This window comes from Paroedura picta, chromosome 7 (assembly GCF_049243985.1).
Source record: "Paroedura picta isolate Pp20150507F chromosome 7, Ppicta_v3.0, whole genome shotgun sequence".
Lineage (NCBI taxonomy): Eukaryota > Metazoa > Chordata > Lepidosauria > Squamata > Gekkonidae > Paroedura > Paroedura picta.
Genome location: NC_135375.1, coordinates 105,754,120 through 105,773,927, shown reverse-complemented (window position 1 = coordinate 105,773,927; position 19,808 = coordinate 105,754,120). Strand labels below are relative to the sequence as shown.

The following is a 19,808-nucleotide window of genomic DNA, read 5'->3' as shown; positions in this document are numbered from 1 at the left end:
ACTGTCCAACAAAGGCTGGGCCAGGACTGAGCATCCTGCAATACTGGTTGAAGTATAGCACTGCTAAGAACAACATCACGTTTTGAATATAGCTTCTGAACAATGGCCAGGCTCAAAACTAGGGATTCTTATGCAGGAAGCTGTTCAGGAAGAACAAACTCCGAGGGAAACTCTCTCCCAACAACAGAATGGAGGACTAGGAAAAGTCAGAGTCTAGTTGCACCAGATGCTGGAATGAAGAAAAGATTTCCTATCCATCAACAATCAACACACCAAAAGCTAGCAGGATTGAAGAAGTCTTTCAGACTGACAAGCTTAAGAGAGGAATTTTAAGATGTTCTGCTCAGGGAGGGGCCATGGCTCTGTGAAAGAGCATCTACGTGGCATGAAGAAGGTCCCAGGTTCAATCCCTGGCATTGCCAGTTAGAAAGATCAGGCAGATGACGCTAAGGATCGCCTGAGTCCCTGGAAGTCTGAACAGACCCTCTGCCAATCAGAGTACATATTGCTGCCCGAGATGGACCAATGGGCTGATTCAGTATAAGGCAGTTTCATGTATGTTCCAAGCCTTACTCAAGGCTCTTTGGTGGTTCTTACTTAGGAAAATTTTATTGGGTCTGCCCTGCATGGTAATACAGCAGGACAAAAAGGAGGAGGAGGAAGAAGCTGCTGGGATGAAGCAAACAGAGCCTTTAAAAGAAGCAGTTGAACTGCTGCCACAAATAACCAGCATGATGTCAAAATGCTCTGGTGGTTTTCTGTGGCTACTTCTTCTACCAGTTCAGAAGACCAGTAGATTGTAATTCCACACATACAGAATACTCACCACCACTCATATTCTGGTGATGTGTCTAATGAGCCTTAAAATACACTCGAGCTACAGAACTTTTGTAAGCACTGGAATCCTGAAAATACTTAGGAGGCACCCTATTTGTGTGAAATCAATGTCTCTGTAAATCATCAGGGTTGCAGAATGTTGCAGAAAATTCTGGGATGCTCTGGGAGAGAACTGAAACATTTGCATGTATGTAAAGAGAATAAAGCCCATTACTGACAAAGAGCAGAAAGGAAAGTCATAGAATCACAAAGGAGAAGAAGAAACACAAAATATCTTCAGGACTCACACTGTAAAACCAGCAGTGTCACAGATAACCCTGCCAATACCTGTGGGGGCTAAGAAGCTTCCCCAAAAACTTGATGTATCATTCAATACTTGGAAAATACTGCACGGGACTAAGGCAATTTGTAAGGACTATTTCATTTCACACCAAACTCAAGATTCCTAGTTTGTATATTCATCCTTTTCAACACATCTGGTGTTTGTATCAATAACATGCAACAACGTAATTCCTGTTTTATGAAGCAGATGTAGTGAAGCTCCATTTCACAAAATTGATCTTACTCTTGTCTGCACTGGATGCATCAGAGGCTGGGGCTGCCAGGTTAGGCTCCTGGATCTGAGTACCCTCTGGTATATGCTATACAAAGTCTCTGTGGCTCCAGTATTAGTGAGTGAGGTGGGGGGGGGGGGCAGGGCTGGGCCTCTCCAGTCCAGAAGAGTGAGCCCGGAAATGCCCTGTGCTGACTCTACCTTTAAAATAATCACTGGAGCCTCACCTGGCCAGATAAGACTTCTGGACTAGATGGGAACCCTTTAAAGGGGCTCTGCAGCTTGGCTTGCACGCTGGCATTTTGATATCTGTTCCTGACCCAGAGACAGACGGTATCTCTCTGGGCCCAACAGGTACAAAATCATGCCACCGGATACATGTGGGGGTCAGACTGCCATCCTATATGCTGAATTTGTTGTATGGGGATGGGCTCCCTGACCACGGACAATGCGCCTATGAATAGAAACCTAGCTGTAGTTAAAGAACACCCTACAATATGTCAGCAAAGAAAGGACCAAGAGAGGAGGGGATCCTCCCTGCAAAGCACATGACCATTAGGTGGGAAAAAGGGCTCACACTAGATCTGCAGGGGAGGGGCTCCCCCTTGGAGGATTTTGCTACAGAGAGTCTCTGGTGGCTGGCCTGTGCAAGCAGATTACCCAATGTGGGACTGCACAGAAGACCAAAGATGTAAGTATGTCGACAAAATTCAAATGATTTCAGATTTCATTTCTTAACGTTAAACATCTCCCCCCCCCCAAAACGTCCTAGCTGGAAGAGGAGTTCAGATAAGGTTTGAGACAAACATCTGTAAGCACTGCTATTTCAGATGAGATGACTGGATATTAGACTGATATAATTTATAGTTCCATGGAGCAATTTTTAAGAGTCATCATTAAAGATCAATGTTCATGTTTCTCCCAACAATGGTCTAATATATTTGTGTGTAAAGGTAAAGGTATCCCCTGTGCAGGCACTGAGTCATGTCTGACCCTTGGGGTGACGCCCTCCAGCATTTTCATGGCAGACTCAATATGGGGTGGTTTGCCAGTGCCTTCCCCAGTCATTACCGTTTACCCCCCAGCAAGCTGGGTACTCATTTTACCAACCTCGGAAGGATGGAAGGCTGAGTCAACCTTGAGCCGGCTGCTGGGATCGAACTCCCAGCCTAGTGGGCAAAGCTTTCAGACAGCTGCCTTACCACTCTGCGCCACAAGAGGCTCTATATTTGTGTGTACAGCTATATTTAAGAGTGTAAGATGAAATAGGTAAAGGTAAAGGTATCCCCTGTGCAAGCACCGAGTCATGTCTGACCCTTGGGGTGACGCCCTCCAGCGTTTTCATGGCAGACTCAATACGGGGTGGTTTGCCAGTGCCTTCCCCAGTCATTACCGTTTACCCCCCAGCGAGCTGGGTACTCATTTTACCGACCTCGGAAGGATGGAAGGCTGAGTCAACCTTGAGCCGGCTGCTGGGATTGAACTCCCAGCCTCATGGGCAAAGCTCTCAGACAGCTGCCTTACCACTCTGCGCCACAAGAGGCTCTTGTGTAAGATGAAATACAACCCTTTTTAATAGCAGTGTCCTTGCAAATGGACTTGCGAGAGTACTAAGTGGTGGGAATGAATATGATATAACCACGATGGCTTATCCTGAATATACACTAATTCTTAACCTATTTGATTTCAGTATGGTCCTTTTGTCCCTTTTCTTAGTTTAGGTATGGCAAGTAGGTTGATACCTAGACATGCAAACGCATCTTAGATTAGATAGGGGACTGCTGTAAAGAATTCTGTCATTCATTAGTACTGATGACTGCTATCATAAGGTAAAGGTATCTCCTGTGAAACCGAGTCATGTCTGACCCTTGGGGTGACGCACTCTAGCGTTTTCATGGCAGACTCAATACGGGGTGGTTTGGCATTCCCTTCCCCAGTCATTACCGTTTTACCCCCCAGCAAGCTGGGTACTCATTTTACCGACCTCGGAAGGATGGAAGGCTGAGCCAACCTTGAGCCAGCTGCTGGGATCGAACTCCCAACCTCATGGTCAGAGCTTCAGACAGCATGTTGGCTGCCTTACCACCCTGCGCCACAAGAGGCTCGTTGACTGCTATCATACAGAGCTCCAAATATGGCTCAGGTCCTGTTTTCCAGGTGAAAAGCAGTAGATTTTCCAAACACATTATGGTGTAGTGATCAGATTGCCAGACAAGTACTTGGAAGACCCACATCAATTCAGGTGAGTCACCATGTTGGCCTGAAGCAAGAGAACAAAGTTCAAGTCCAGTGGCACCTTTAAGACCAACCAAGTTAATCATGGAATCCTAGAGTTGGAAGGGGGCACACAGGCTACCTTATCAAACCCCCCGCTCAATGCAAGATCAGCCTAAGGCATCCAGTATAAGTATCTGTCCAGCCGATGCTTAAAGACTGCTCACCACCTCTTTAGGCAGCTGTTGGTTAAACAGAACTAAGCCTAGCTGGTCTTAAAGGTGCCTCTGGACTCAAATTTTGTTCTAACTTGCAGGGCTATTGTAAAGATAAAATAGAGGCAAGGACTATATACTGTTCTGGATTCCCATCAAGTATAAGGTGAGGTAGAGATGATGATGAAAATATTATGTTCCTCTCACCCTACCTTTCTCAGAATAGGGCAGGGAAAAGCTCTTGTTGGCAGCAGGGGATAGGACCCACAGTGATGGGTTTAAACTACATGGAGAACGATATCGGCTAGATATTAGGGAAAATATTTTCAGTCAGAGTAGTTCAGCAGTGGAATCGACTTACAGATAATTATCCTGGATGCTTTAGGCTGATCATGAATTGAGCAGGGGGTGCGACTAAATGGCCTGTCTGGCCCATTCCAGCTCTAGGATTCTATGCAGACAAATGTAATCTTATTACAGAAGACACTTTCAAGCAGGGAAGTAATATTTAGTATGCTTTCGCTTAAAAAAAACGCAATTCAGTTTATCACTTGCTAATTCAACAACTTGCTGCCGTGAGGCAAGCGATCTGCCTAGACTGAGAGCTGCACCACCAAGTCGGCTGGGGAGAGATCATTCCCGAACAAGTCAACGACATAGTTACCTTCTGATCATTCTTTTTATCCATCCTGAGCCTTTTCCTAGGTGCCTCCCGAGCTTCAAATTCTTCAGTAGGTTCCTTTGTCCTCTTTACTGGTTGCCTTTTATATCCATGTAAGTTACCTTGGAGTGGGGGGGGGGGGATGGGGGAAACTTACATGAGAAAGTGCTAAAGCTCACTTAGAAGTTAAGGTGAAGAATTCATCTAGTCATATCACTGCTCCAATAAAACTGGCGAACAGCTTCGATTACTAACATTAGTTTTACAGAAAAATAGCCTGCTAAGACTCAGCCGATCAAAACAAAATATAGTTAAATCAACATTTATTCCAAAATTTCAAAAAGTTATCAGGTAATCCACCGGTTTTTCCCTTGCTCTTCTGTTGAAGAGATTTTCTTTTAAGAATAAAGATTAAGCTTTTATTATATACACTGTGAGTTACGTTACTTCCGTCTGGGAATTCGCTAATTTGACAAGCCAAGGTTTGGCAGATATATAGTACATAAACGTATTTTGTACATAAGCCAGGGAAACCCATTTTTAAAGTTTTGTGGTCACTCTATGCCTAGAAGACTGTCAAGAAGAGTTTTGAGCACCTCTCGGATTTAAATATGGAGTGGGAATCAGCTTAGAACCGTCAAGTGCCATTTTACGGAAGTGTGACTCCAGGATCACCAGCTCATCCACACAATCTACTTACGTTCCACTGTTTTGTTAATGGCATAAAATAGTTCAATACAAGGAGAACCTTGTAGTCTGGTTCTACAGACAAAGCTACAGCATATTTTCTGCAACCACATAAACAAGGTTAAAACGCAGTACCAAGTGCCTTAAGGACCAGCTGCTGTTGGGAGTTAGAACGCCCATCTTCAGATCACATTTTAAAACACAAGCCAATTCCCACAAAGACTATTTAAAACTGAAGGGTAGCTTCCCGGTGGTGTCAGGTATCACCTAAGACAGGGTCCCTAACAGGGTGCCCACCCACACCTTTCCTGGCAGCTGCCAAGTGTTTTTTAGAAAGTGGGTGGGGCCAGATGACACTTTTGCCATTAGAGCTCTGATTGGCTGAACAGATGTATTAAAGACGGTGCTCTGGGAGCAGCTGTGCCCCCACTGCACAAGGATCTTCATTAAGTGACTGAAAGTAAGCTGTGTGTATATGCAAGATAATATTTTAAAACCACGTGTTCCTTTTAAAAGGGCATTCTGTTAAAGAGAGCTTCTGCCTGAAAAATTGAAGAGTTACTATAAGAGTTATGCATAACTTCACTCCCTGACATTCTGTGATTCGCTCTTGTCTCCTGCAGTGGACATTTTGTAGCTGTGCTCACCACACCATGTCACAATTCCTAGGGTGCCTGCAAGCTCAGAAAGGTTGGGGACCCCTAATCTGGGATGTGTAAACATACCGCAGCCAGCATTTATTATACGCACAAGCATTTTCTTCACACAAACTGAAGGAATCTAGCGTAGGAGACAACAGTGTCCATTTGCAGACTGCTAAAAAAAAGGAGCCCAAATATGAAAGACATCTTGTATAGACTGCAGAGATTTGGAATAAGCAATTTTCATTTTAATTATGTTGTGGTATGAAACTATCAGGAAGTAGAACAAAATGCAGCACTACAGCACTCAAGATCCATAAAAATGCTAAAGCCAAATATGTGCACAACACTGGAGAGAGAGAAAAAATAGTATGATTTTTAAGCAATTACATATGGAACAAGAGTAATTATAACGGTTCAATAGTACACAGCACATTTCAATTACTTCTGGATCTTGATCTCCTTTTAGGTGATTCTTGAAACACTTTACGTTTGGCCTCTCCCATACTCTTCTGTGATGAACCTTGAGAAATACAGAACGTGGTGTAGGGTTGTTGTTTGTTTTTAAAAATGGACATCCAATTTTTTTTTACACATTAAGACAGAGCTGTTAATTTTCCCACATGGTATTTCACACACAGGTAACAAAACCGACTGCACTTTTTATACATTTTTTTCCCAAATCTGACAAACCTGTTAAAACACATCCTCACTCCTTTCATTGCCCAAAGCAGCAGCCTCTTGGTTTAAAAACTTCTGTATTAATCTATAATCTAAAGAAATTAATGTAATACTGCACACCCATACGCACACACAAACACACATTAATATTGTTGTTAACCAAGACAGATCATAAATAATACTCCATTTTGACTTTGGGTAATTGAACTATCCCCCCTCCCTCAATTCATATAATCTTATCAGAATGTTAAGCAAAGTATTCATCAAGAACTTAACTGAACAAATACCTTGCAGGCTTAAGAATATCCTAGAAGGCCCGGCAGTAAGCAAGTAGATACTTATCATTTGGAAACATATTTCCTGTGCTAATACATCTCAACAACCTCATGTCGTTTAAACAAAGGAAAATAAAATTGATAGTGCAGTTTGTCAGTCTACGGTTTTTTAAAATGAGAACATTTATATTTAAATGCTAGATTTCCATCACCTTAATTTTATGGACAATGATACTTAATGACAGCTGCTTATAGGCAGGAAGGGAATGAGAAACCAGCAATATCTAGACAGTAGGTTTACACAGAGCAGTTCTGCAAAACAATGACCAAGAAATGCAGACGTTATTGACTTTATTGTAAAGACTGCATTCACTACTATCGGCACAACACACCAGAAAAATAGGAACCAGAGAGCAGCAAAAGCTGTTCTCCCTACAAGTCTTAAACCGTGTGCTTAGTTCAACACCGCGACACATATTAAACTTAGTTAGAGTATACTAGCACAGTTTTACGTTTACCGGTGTCTTCTTCAGATTTGGGAGAGGTCACTATGGCAAATTTTGTGTTATAGCGCGCTTTCTGTTTTTCACTAAGCATATTCCACTGTGATTCCAGCAGCTCTTCGATTTCGTCACTGGAAGCATCCTGATGTTCGGCAACCACCTGAACAAAAACAACGCATTTGTTCAAAGCGGGCATTAAAAGAGATACATAGGTAGGCTGAACTACTGCTTTACCTCTAAAAAACTGAACATCCGTAACACTATTTCGCTCCCTTATATATTTGGGAAACAGCCTCCTGGGAGGAGACTGTCCAGGGCCCTGCCCGTCAAGGTCCACCCTGATTGGCCCTCCCCCTCCAGCTCCCACCCTCCCTCCTTGGCCTGCTAGACGCCTTGTGGCTACAGCCTCCATTGTCGCCCATGAGGAGAGAGGCAGCAACAAGGCTTTGCAGCCCGCCCATACGCTCCTGCTAGGAGGGAGCCCATTTTTAAAATGGGCTTTGATGCTAGTCCAGGAACATAATACGCAGCTGCCTTATACTGACTCACAGGTCCATCTAGCTCAGCATTGTTGACTTGATGTGGGGCTGTCTAAGGCAGAGAAAGGCATTTCTAACCCCTTGCCACCCCACATCCTTAGTAGAAGATCCTGGGAATGAAACTGGGTAGAGTGTTTCAAACCATGTGCTCTGCGACTGAGCCATGGCAAGGACTAGATCAGGGCCCCCCAATGTTTTTTAGCCTGTAGGTGCCTTTTGGAATTTTGACACAGGGGGGTGAGAACATTTACAAATTGGAAGTGGATCCAACCACAAAGCACCAGGAAGCAAGGTTATATATAACCCAAACAATACTTCTTCAACCGTTCAGGCAGAAGCTTCGTCGAACAGGATCTCATTTAATCTGCAGAGTCAATCAGAAGTCTTGCTGGGCAAAACCTCCACTTAGCTCTACCAAACCTTCTAAAACCTTTTGGTGGGCACCAGGAAACAAGTGCTATGGGCACTATATTGAAGAATCTGTATTAGATTAACCATCTAATCCTCTCCAGTCTAATTCCAAAGGACCCCCACAAAAAAAGAGGGCAAGGCAGTTATACATGAAAAGCATCATACATTTTACTATTTGCAATCAAATGGTAAGAAGCTGTACAATATGTTATTATACAATTTATGTTATTCTGGTTCAAGTTTGCAAATCAGATTATCAAGGTCTGGATAGGTTTTGCACCTTTTTTCACCTACTTTACATGAGAGTTTAAGAGATAGTGAAAATTCAAGTAAAACAATTTGCAGCAATTTAAAATATTCTACAGATAGCTATGACAACGTTCCCATTGATCCTCAAGGAAGTAATTTTAATCTAGAGACAATAGACACTAAAGAAGGAATTCACAATATGGAAAAAGAAATCCTTAAGAATGATCCAGAGACAAGATGGAAAACATATTATAGAAGACAGTTTACTAAAAACATGGTGTTAAGTGCAGAGAAAGATTAAGTCCATCATTCTCGTCACTGACATCTTTAAAAAATACTTATCTTGATTTAAGAAAGTAAACAGTCATGCAAGAATATGGATGAACAATAGAAAATAAAAGAATGGTAAACTATCAAGAAAGAAAAGAAGAATACAACTTGGTTGATTTATTATCAGGTGTCTTAAAATTGGAAGAACAACTTTTAAAAAGTGATCACTTGAGAGAAAAAATGTCTTATGAAAAACTGATTGCCAGTGACACAAAATATTTGCTAGGTAAAATGTATAAATTATTACAATATGATGCAGAAGCACAGCAAATAAACAGTATGATATTAGGGGCTCAAAATATAGGCAAGAGTATGTTTAGAACTATGAGAGGGATTGTGTATCAATGAAGTGAAATTCACTGAATATCAAATGTTAAAAGAAAATTGGCATAATATTTTTAGATGGTATAGTCCCCCTCAATACCTTGCAAGAATTAATAGGAGTAAGAGTTATATCAATAAATGCTGGAAATATCAAAAAAGTATCATTTTATATGTGGTGGACTTATCAGAAGGCAAGAAAATACTGGGGGGCTTTCCGCACTCCTCCAAAATTGCACAATGGTTACAAATTGAAAACGCTACAGTTTTTTTCTCCGAACGAGCGGAGATCAACGCACCGGCAAGCCTTCGTTTACCCAGTGAGGCTTCCCTGGCTGCAGCCCCTCTGTTTACAGTCACTAAGCACAAGCAACATAGAAGCCCGTTTGCTGATTTATTTTCCCTTTATTTTCACACTGTTTTCGGCCGAAAATCGCGCCCGTGAGGGGGGGGGGGATTTTTTTTTTCACTCGGGGGGAGCGTGGCAACGATGAAACGGCAGCTCAAACACCACCTGCTAGCTGGATGGGCCTCTCAGTTGCAACGAATCAACGCATATTCGTTGCAACGGGTGTGTGTTTTTTTTTAAACCTTTCTTAAAGGGAAAGGGGCTGTTTGGGAGCATGCTAACGGCTGCCCATTGGCTGCTTGACGGCCAGGGGCAGGACGAGCTTGGCAATACCTGGCTAGCGATTTTTGCCGAGACCAGAAGCCTGTGGGAAACGATAGAAATGCAACTGGATTCCACTACAAAGGCAGATATGCATAACGACAAATTCCACTATTTTAAATGGCGATTTTTCGTTCAGCAAACAATTTGCTACATGGATCCTGGTGCGGAAAGGGTTATGATTCACGATGAGATGCAAAAGATATTGAAAGTTAAATTTATGTTGAATCCAAAATGTATGTTATTAAGTATGATGCCAGATAATGTAAAAATGTATAAAGAACAGATGCTAAGATCCTTTATACATCAATATGGAAAAAAGATTCCTTACCAGTTCTTATGGATTGGTTAAATAAACTGATGAAATATTGGACATTGGCAAAACTTACCTGTATGATACACAACAAATCAACACTGAAATTCAGAAGAAATTGAAGGCTAGACTATACTGAATAGTAAAATCAAATTGTTAACAGAAGAGGAGTGACCTTTAGATTGTATATTTTAGCTATGGGGTTAATAAAATATCCAATCAATGACTTCTAGATGATATAAAAGAATGGGATATATATTGTTAAATCTATATTTTATGAATATTCTTTCTTCCAAATAGTAGTTGTAGTATACAACTGTAATTCAGTATTTTTATCACCTTCCTATATCTTTCTAAATAAAATATATAATTTAGAAATTCCTCAGCACAGAGACTTCATTCTTCCTGCCAGTGATGAAGGAATGTGAAAGCAACTTTTCAAGCCACAAAAAACATAAAAGGAATAGAGCTTTTCAGTAAGGAAAACAACAAGAAAAGGAATGAAGAAAGAAAGTATTACTAGCTTTTGGTTTTTTAAAAAATCTAATGTTCCTCACTACATATTTTTAAAGCGCGAACTCTTCCACGAATCAGCAAATTTATTTGGAAGCAGAATGACCTATTACAATTAAATTACCTATAGGTACAAATCTTCACTTAACACTATGATGTACCAGCAGTCTTAAACAAAACCCATGATATGAATACCACCCTCCATTTCCATCCTTGCATCAAAGCCACTGTCACCAGGAACTTAGCCAAAGCCACAGTAATATCAGGAGTGATATCAGCCAGCATATGGAGGACACAGAAGCAAAGAAAATCTTGGAAAAATCACAGCCTGTATATCTGCCAAGTCAACCCACCATCAGCTGCCCAGGGCCCACATTCCCATGATCTATCGGAGTAACTTTCTCCTTGGAATTCACTCACCAAATGGCAGAGGAGAAAACACAAAACCTGGCCAAAAAGAGAAGCCCTCCAGTATCTGGGACAGTCAGTTGTTAACAATGCGACAAAAGGGAAAGAGGGGGTAGAATACCGAAAAACAGTGTAGAAAACGCTCTACAAGCCCTGCCATATGATGACTGGCGGTCCCATGTGCCCAGTACCTCTGAGGACAATCTAGCAGCCCTTAGGCCAATAGACAAGGAGAATGAAACGGACAGCCCTAAAAAGTTAAAAATATTAGATGCAAGGTCAGACTGCCAATGCAAAACATAACAACCTGACTATAAGAGAGACAGGAAATTGTTAATATCTTAAAGAAGCAAAATCTTCAAATAAAAGTGAAAGCCAGCTTTCAAGCTTTCTGAATGTGAAGATTCCCCTCAGTCACCGTGGCTAATAGCCAATGACAGATCTATCCTACATAAAGCTATAAGCTCTCTATGTAATGGTCATCATTACATCTTCGGGAAGCAAAGTCCACATTTTAATCACTTTATGTAAAGAACTATTTCCTTTTGTCTGTCCTGCATCTACTGCCCTTCAGCGTCACTGGATGTCCTATGTTCTAGTATTTTGGGAGACAGGGAGAAAAAAACTCCTTTGTTAACTCTCTCCATCTCATGAATAATTTTATAAATCTCTGTCATGTCCCCCCCGACTTAGTTGTCGCCAAAAAGTCCTAGACTATTCTGCCTTTTCTCATTAGGAAGGTGCTCTCATCACAGAGTTTGCCCTCTTTTGTACCATTTCTAACTCTGCTATGTCCTTTTTGAGATACAGTGACCAAAACTGCACACAGTATTCCAAAGGAGGCTACACTACAGATTTATACATGGGCATTATAAAATTAATCCCTTTCCTACAACATTTATTAAGAGGGGAATACGTAAAAGAAAACTGAAAGGGAAGCACAAGAGAGTCAAATGCCTAGAGGATATTTGGAAGTTATTTATAATGATGATACTTATTGGAGTCTAGACAGAATACATTCCCCAGGTTAGGAAAGACACTGCCAAGTCTAAAGAGAATACTTGAATGGTTAACAAAGCAAGTCATGAAAGCTATAGAAAGTGAAGAGGCAAAGGTGGAAGGTCTGCCACAACAAATTGACTTTGGGAAAAGTCAATAGTTAGGAATGCAAAAAGAGAACTTAGGTTGCTAAAAGCATGAAGAAAAAGAAGAAAAAAAATATTAAAATATAACCAGAGCAGGAAACCAGCCAGAGAAGCACTCGGGCCTTTTAATGACCAAGGAATAAAAGGCTTGCTATAAGGAAGAAGGCCGAGAAGTTCAATACATGTTTTTGTTTATGCGTTTACTGCGGAAAGTGTAGGGCATTTAGCCATGCCACAGCTACAATTTTCAGGAAGGGAGTCAGAAAAACTAAGCCAAATTGAGGCGGCCGATGATGATGTTCCAGACCTAATGGGTAAATTAAAACAGATTAACTCTTCAAGTCCTGTTGGTATACACCCAAGATTTCTTAGGAAACTTAACTGAGAGACAGTTGATCTACTAGCTAGCATACATAACCTATCACTAAATTCAGCTGCTGCAATAGAAGACCGGAAAATAGCACCTGTTTTTTAAAAGGGACCCATAGTTAGCCTACCTTCTGTCCCGGGCACATTAGAAGTTGTAACCAAATCAGAATTATTAAGTACAGGGAGGAACAAAGCCTGTTGAGGGAAAAGCACTATGGCATCTGCAACCTGTACTCTCTCAACAACCGTCTGGAATTCTTTGAGAAAGTAAACAAACATGTAGACAACAGTGACCCAGCAGACATTATCTACTTGGACTTTCAAAAAGGGTCTGAAATATGAACTCACCCAAGACTCTGGAGTAAACTTAAGGGTCATGGAATAAGAGGATGTGTTAAGTGATAGAGAACAAAGTGTAGGGATAAAAGGACAGTTCTCACAGTGGAGGGAAGTAAGCAGTTGTGTCCCATGAGGGTCAGAGTTTCACTATTACAATTTATGCCACTGTAATGTAGTTGCTGTGTTGTATGCCACGTTGACTCCCAAGAGATATGGAAGGAGAGAAAGCACCCGTCCCAGCCATACTGAGCGAGCAGCACTGGGCTGGCGAAATGGGAGAGATGTCTGGGGAGAAGGAACAGAGAGCAAAGTCAAGGGAGAGCTTTCGCAAAGTATGTCCACGTACGTTTCTGAAACTGCCTGTGCTACAATGTGCCTCACTATGATGCATATCCTGGTTCTTATCTTACCGCCACCTTCCTTGCTTTCTCTGCCAGTTCCTGGCTTCAACTGTGGTGAAGTCATAACTCTGGTTCCTTGTCTCAAGACACAGCACTTTCAGACATTATCACAAGATAAACATAGAGCTGTGCGACAAATTAAATATTCACAGTACGAGTTTGAAAGACACCAACCTCATCTCTGTGCTTCTGGCAAAAAACCAAGAACTGAGACACAGTATCTCCCTTCCTGTTTCGTGGAGTGTACGTAACAGCTTTCTTCCTACCAAGAGGTGAGCCTGGGCCTCTTTTGGTTTCTCGCTCTTCGAGGGTTTTATCAGGGCTGGCATTCTTAATATCGTCTTGAGTATCGTTAGCTGCAGCCATTTTTGTTCTCCTTCTCTTGGTAGGGACATCAGATTCTTTCCTCGATTTCAAGGACTGGGAAATGTCTTCCTCCGTGTAAATTTTATCCATTTCTTCCAGTGACTTGACAGCAAGACCTGCCTCCTTTGCCACCTGAGGATTAAGAACAGGTCTGCCCCTAATATAAAAGAAGGTATACTTGGCTTTCCGTTCATCTGCAGTCAAAGATAAGGCATCTTTTGCTTGCTTAATACCCATTTCCCACTGAGGTCGTAGTTTTCCCGAAACAGGTTTTAACATCTGTGGGGCGACACAAAACCAATCAGTTACACAAGACCAAGAATGAAAGAAAATCCCTCCATTACTACAGAGAATGCCACTGTATTTACACGTTCAGTTGAATTCATTATATTTAGAAAGAAAATGTTTCAAGGAGAAAAAATAAGGCATGAAATTATTATTTGTAAAAAGGCGAGGCGCTGCTGAAACGGTAATTAAGATTGCGTATCCCTTGAATCCAAAGAGAAAAAGTCAAAGAAGAAAAATGAACTTTGGTACAGAATTAACACCGATTCTTAAGAAATACTCAAACAGATAAATGTGGCATGACCCCACCCACCTGATTACAATTTACCTTTATTTTCTCTGCTTTGGTAAGAGTATGCTTTGCACTTTCCTGGCACAGCTGTTCATATTGCTCTTCTCCTTTGAATGCCACAAGGCTCTTCTCAAACACCCAAGCTCGTTCTGGGGCATCTCCAAAGAACTGTACATGATACTGGCGAAAACTCTTCTTTTGACCTGAAAAATGTTGCAGACATGTGTATAATTTTTTTTTAAACGCTTACTAAATGATAATCCAAGCATGATTACCTCTTGTTTGGCTTTCAGACTAAAAGGCAAGCTCTGCATTATTGCTAACATTCTCTTTGCTCTCGGACATGTAATCGTCTAGTGGTACTTGAATGACTAATATTTTATTCCAGCAGGATAGATTCAAATGGGTAGCAATGTTGGTCTGAAGTAGCACAATAAAATCAGAGTCCAGTAGCACCTTTAAGACCAACAAAGATTTATTCAAGGCATGAGCTTTCGAGTGCAGGCACTCTTTCTCAGTGCTTGCAGTCGGAAGCTCACACTTTAAATAAATCTTTGTTGGTCTTAAAGGTGCTATTGGACTCTGATTTTATTTTATTCCAGCCTAAGTTTCCATGGACCAATACTCTTTTAACAGAGGTAGCCAAGTGAATTCTAATAAGTCCACAAAAATTAACGACGGAACAAAATTCCACTTTTAAGAATTTAAGAAGCCACTAGACTCCTGATGTAACAGATCAATTAGCTACCTCTTCCCTAGACCGTTTTACTTTAATAAACAGACATCACAGACACTGCACCAGAAACATTTATTTCGGTCAACAACCAGTACAAAATACAAAACAGTAAAACACTACATAAGATTAAAAGTTCCAAAATACTTAATGTGTTCAATAAATCCATCCTAACCCTTATACATATTTAAGAGAGACACTTCTACATTTAATTGCTAGTCCTGCATATTTGGCAATAATATGGGATAAATTCTTATTTTTATCTGAAAGGAGTTCCTTTAATCTGGCTTGTCTTAAAGGGGCCCTTAAGTCAGTAAAGATGGAATACAGCAATTCCTGATGCAATTGGCTATAAATACAGCAATCAAAAATCACATGTTCGGCGTTCTCAATGTTACCGTCCTGGCATAAGCAAGTTCGTTCCTTGACAGGCATTTTTAAAAACTAGATTGTACAACATGAAACATATGCGGAATTTCTGTTGGACCCGAAATATTCTGTCCTTAAGTGCAAGGAGATACGATGGGCTAGGAATGTTTCAAATAACATAAATGTCTATTTAGGATAGCACAGAAATCTTCTCTCCTGTAACTGGCATTCTTTGAAAAAGTGAATAGCAACTCTATGCCAGTCGGTGAGTTACAAAGGGTACACTGATGTCAAAATAGAATACTGAGCAAACACTTTTAAAAGAATAGTGTAGTTACAGGGCTCAAAATACCCCCTGTTGTTGTGTGAGTTATAAGCCTTTTCTAAGAAAAGAAGAAGAGTTGGTTCTTATCTGCCACTTTTCTCTACCCAAAAGAGTCTCAAAGCGGCTTACAGTCGCCTTCCCTTTCCTCTCCCCACAACAGACACCCTGTGAGGGAGGCGAGGCTGAGAGCACCCTGATATTCCTGCTCGGTCAGAACAGTTTTATCAGTGCTATATGGTGAGCCCAAGCTCACCCAGCTGGCTGCCTGTGGGGGAATGCAGAATTGAACCCAGCATGCCAAATTAGAAGTCCGTACTCCTAACCACTACACCAAGCTGACTCTCAGGATATGCTAGGTCAACAGGCTGCAATGCTGCTGGCAGAACCACCTACCCACAATGTAAGAAGCAACAATACTACCTGGCGACAAAAGGAAGAGCTTGTGTTCCAGCATGGTATCAGGCCAGGAGGTGGAAAACCCACGCTGGAACCCTGACTCGTGCCCTGGAAGTTCGCTGGGTAACCTTGAGCCAGTTACCTTTCTCGCTGCCTAGCCTACCTTGCAGAGTTGTTGTTATAGTAAACTAGAGAAGAGGGGAACAACTTTGCAAACTGCTTTTGAGAGGAGAAAATTGGATGCAAATGAAGTAAATGAACAGAGAAGGACATTAAAACTCAAAATGAACCATGCAACCTGAAAACTGTTTATGGTTTTGTAATATACCACTCTCTCAAAAAGGTTTAAATCAGCCATCTGGTTCCTTTTGTTTTTTGTATTCTACCTCTCCTCATTGCTCAAGGAGGGTTTTTTTTTTGGGGGGGGGGGAGGTAAAAGTATGCAACAGAAATAAAACAAGCTGTCTCCCTGTAACTCATATTCTTCAAGAGGGTATCTGAATGCAGTCATTCACAAAGGTTCTGCAGTTAAAGAAGACAGCTTTGGAAAAACTGGATGAAAACTGTAAAGTTTTGATCAGCCTGAAAAGGGTGCTGGTCAGATTAGCAGTCTGATAAAAATCCCTGACAATTAATTATGCCTTTGGCAAACATCCTAAAAGTAAGTTTGGGCTTACAGGAAGGAAGAGATTAGAACAGGCGAAGAGTTTTAGATATTTGGGGGTCATCCTCCAGTTCCCTTGTTCCAAATGGGAGCATTGCAGATAGGTAGCTAACCTTTGGGGAGAGAACTGTCCATAATAGAGTGAAATTCTTCCGTTCAAAGGGAGCCCATTTTGTCCCGGCTGCTATTAGGCTATTCCAAGCACAAACAACAGCACTGATGCTGCATGGAATCTTTCTGGGTCCACCTGCCTTTGCCTGTCCCTCTGATGTCAAGAGCCCGGGGTTTGTTATGGTAATGTCTTATCGCTTGTTCTTACACAGAATGTAAACAAGCTGTGTAGTGGCTGGCTGTGCAGCTGTTTTGACACCTGGGAGCCACACAGACAAAACTGTCTCTGCTTTTCACACCCTCCTGAATCAAATGGGCCCACTGTGGAACAGGGTTCCCTGCACATTTGGGGGGACGGGGGTCCAAGTATCTATCTGCCCTGGCCTTTCGGGGCAGTGGCATCTTCGACAATCATCCTGCCTGTACTATGACTTCCTTTTGATGCTCCCAGACTTTTACTCAATAAAGACTAACATCAGTATTGTCCCAATGTCTGGAAATTCCTGTCTGATGGTTCTGAGGGGGATCTATGAACTGCCCTCCATGGGTCGTGACATTTACGGAAGGTGCTGAAAGTCCCTAAAAGTATTTCTAACTTCATGGTTCACCTGGAAACAGACATGCCGAAGACTGAAGCCAGAATTGGCTTTTTGCCTATTTTGACTTGGCTAAAGGCCACTTAATCACCTGTGATGATTTCAAATCTAGACGGCAGCATCTTACAGAAACTCAAACAGTGAGCCTTGGCTTCTCTATTAAACCTGACACGAGATAACTAGTCTGGGAGTAGCGAGAAATAAATTCAATCAATCAACAAACACAACTGTAATTGAGATGGGCAAATATCAAGCAAGACAAATGATTCATCAAGAGAGTCATGATATTGAGCTCCAATTACATTTGTCAAGAGCGCCTGAATTTATGGTACCCCAAGTAGTAGATATATTCAAAGGTTGGTAGCATATCTGTCTTTTTATAAATCAAGTATCATAGGAGGGCATTTACCCTTGCAAGGTGTTCTTGCCTTACCAGCTGCAACGTTGGAGGTACACTATAAAAAACATTCCAAAGGTTGAGATAATATGCATACATGGATCAAGGGAACTGAAGACCCTTGGGCATGTTTTTTTAAGGTCCCCGTTCTCTGCGGTAGACCACAATAAGGTCATTGCTCTCCATTTGCTTTTGAACTTCTGGAGTGTAAGAGGAAGGAAAAATCAAGATGCTTCTTTTAGGAGAAAACACTGAGGCTAAATATGTGAATTTTATTGGTTTTATTGCGTTTTAGAATGTGTAAACTGCCCCGAGACGATATATCGGCGAGGGGCGGTATATATATATAAATAAATAAATAAATAAAATTGTGCTATGGCTTACAAGTTATGTCATATCTATCTGAGCACTGGAAACTAGTTATGAATATTGGTAAATGTTTAAAATTATTGTAAGTTCTCAATTTCACATGTCTTTACCGGCTTGTTCCCGGAGTGAAAAACAACGAGGGGGGGATTTTTTTTTTGGGTGGAGGGGAGAGGCTAGGATACAGGAGAAGGGTTTGTAGAGAAAACAGATAGATGAAACAATAGGAATTTGAGTAAACAGTATAAGTAAAGTAGGATATCTATGCTGATCTCTAGCTCCCTGCTCTCCCTCCGAAACCGAACTGAAGGACCGGGTGATCGCCACCTAGGGACCCAAAGAAGAAGTGTTAAGTTCCTGCCTCCCTTGATTCGACGGTGGAATCTCACCCAGCAAGATGTCCTCACCCCAGGAGGAGAACTGTAGGTGAGTGAAAAAAATCCCCTGAAGATTTAGTAGACAGAAGCAGAGAAGAAACATAAATTAATACCAATTCTCTGAAGTACTGTCACAGAGCTACTGACTAGAGGCCCAATTTGAATCCCCACTCTACTCTGGGAGCTTGCTGGGTAACCTTGGGATAGTCAGCCTCTCCTTAGCCTAAGCTACCTCACAGCAAGGATAAAATGGACAAGAGAGAACAATATAAGCTGGTTTGGGTTGGCACTGGGCAAAGGAAAGAGAAAAACTATATGGCAGTAAAAGAATTAAGCATGAAGTCACTCCTTGCTCCCCCTCAAGCCACATGCGCAAGAGATAACACCATCCTCTTGAAGAAGTGGTTTTGAATGCAAATGCTTTGGCTATTGCACCAGAATTTTCTGAAGCTGTCTTCTGCACTGATGCAGAACTCAAATGTGGGACTGCATATAAATAGATTATGAATATGACAGTGCAAGAATATGATCAAAAATGCATTTTTTTTTTACTGAACCAGTCAACCTGGGGTGAGTTACAATGCAGACAATAAAACCTTACAATAAACAATACATTTAAGGCTTATATAAAATACATTTAAAATTAGTAAAGGTAAAGGTATCCCTTGGGCAAGCTCCGGGTCATGTCTGATCCTTGGGGTGACGCCCTCCAGCGTTTTCATGGCAGAGTCAATATGGAGTGGTTTGCCAGTGCCTTCCCCAGTCATTACCATTTACCCCCCCCAGCAAGCTGGGTACTCATTTTGCTGACCTCGGAAGGATGGAAGGTTGAGTACAAGAGGAATAACTAAGCTATGGTCTGAAATGTGCCCCCTCCCGACAGAAACGTGAAATTTCCTGACTAATGGTGTTGCTAATAAACTGAACAAATTCTGGGGGGCATCTGAAAGGGAGGAGAATGTACATTACCCATCTGCTGCCCAGAGGCTGGGAGGGATCTTGGGTCTGGAAGAGGCTCTTCCCGGCTGGAGACAGCACGGGAAGGCCGATTGGAATCTGAGGAGGGAAGAATAAAATGACCGCCGCTATTGTTCTGCTCCCCAGAACCTATATGTTGTAAACCGCCCTGAGTTGGTATCCAGGAAGGACGGCCGTACAAATCCAAATATCCCAATATAAATAAATAAATCTGAGCTGGCTTGCCTCCCTCCTTTTTGTGTATTTTTTTTTTGTGTGCTTGCCAGGCTCCGAATCAG

General features: G+C 41.7%; 1 protein-coding gene across 6 annotated transcripts in view; it reads right to left on the bottom strand.

Annotated features, from left to right (window-relative positions):
* NSD2 (nuclear receptor binding SET domain protein 2) overlaps positions 1-19,808 on the bottom strand; it is a 99,438-nt gene that overhangs the window by 44,577 nt on the left and 35,053 nt on the right. For 4 of the 6 annotated variants that reach the window (XM_077345920.1, XM_077345924.1, XM_077345923.1 and 1 more), the window contains 5 exons: positions 14,255-14,421; positions 13,450-13,920; positions 7,277-7,427; positions 6,254-6,331; positions 4,484-4,602 (listed from right to left, as the gene is read on the bottom strand). In XM_077345920.1, the coding sequence (XP_077202035.1) occupies positions 4,484-4,602; positions 6,254-6,331; positions 7,277-7,427; positions 13,450-13,920; positions 14,255-14,421 (986 nt within the window). The remainder of the gene's footprint in view (positions 1-4,483; positions 4,603-6,253; positions 6,332-7,276; positions 7,428-13,449; positions 13,921-14,254; positions 14,422-19,808) is intronic. The other 2 variants (XM_077345922.1, XM_077345925.1) reach the window with 1 other exon arrangement.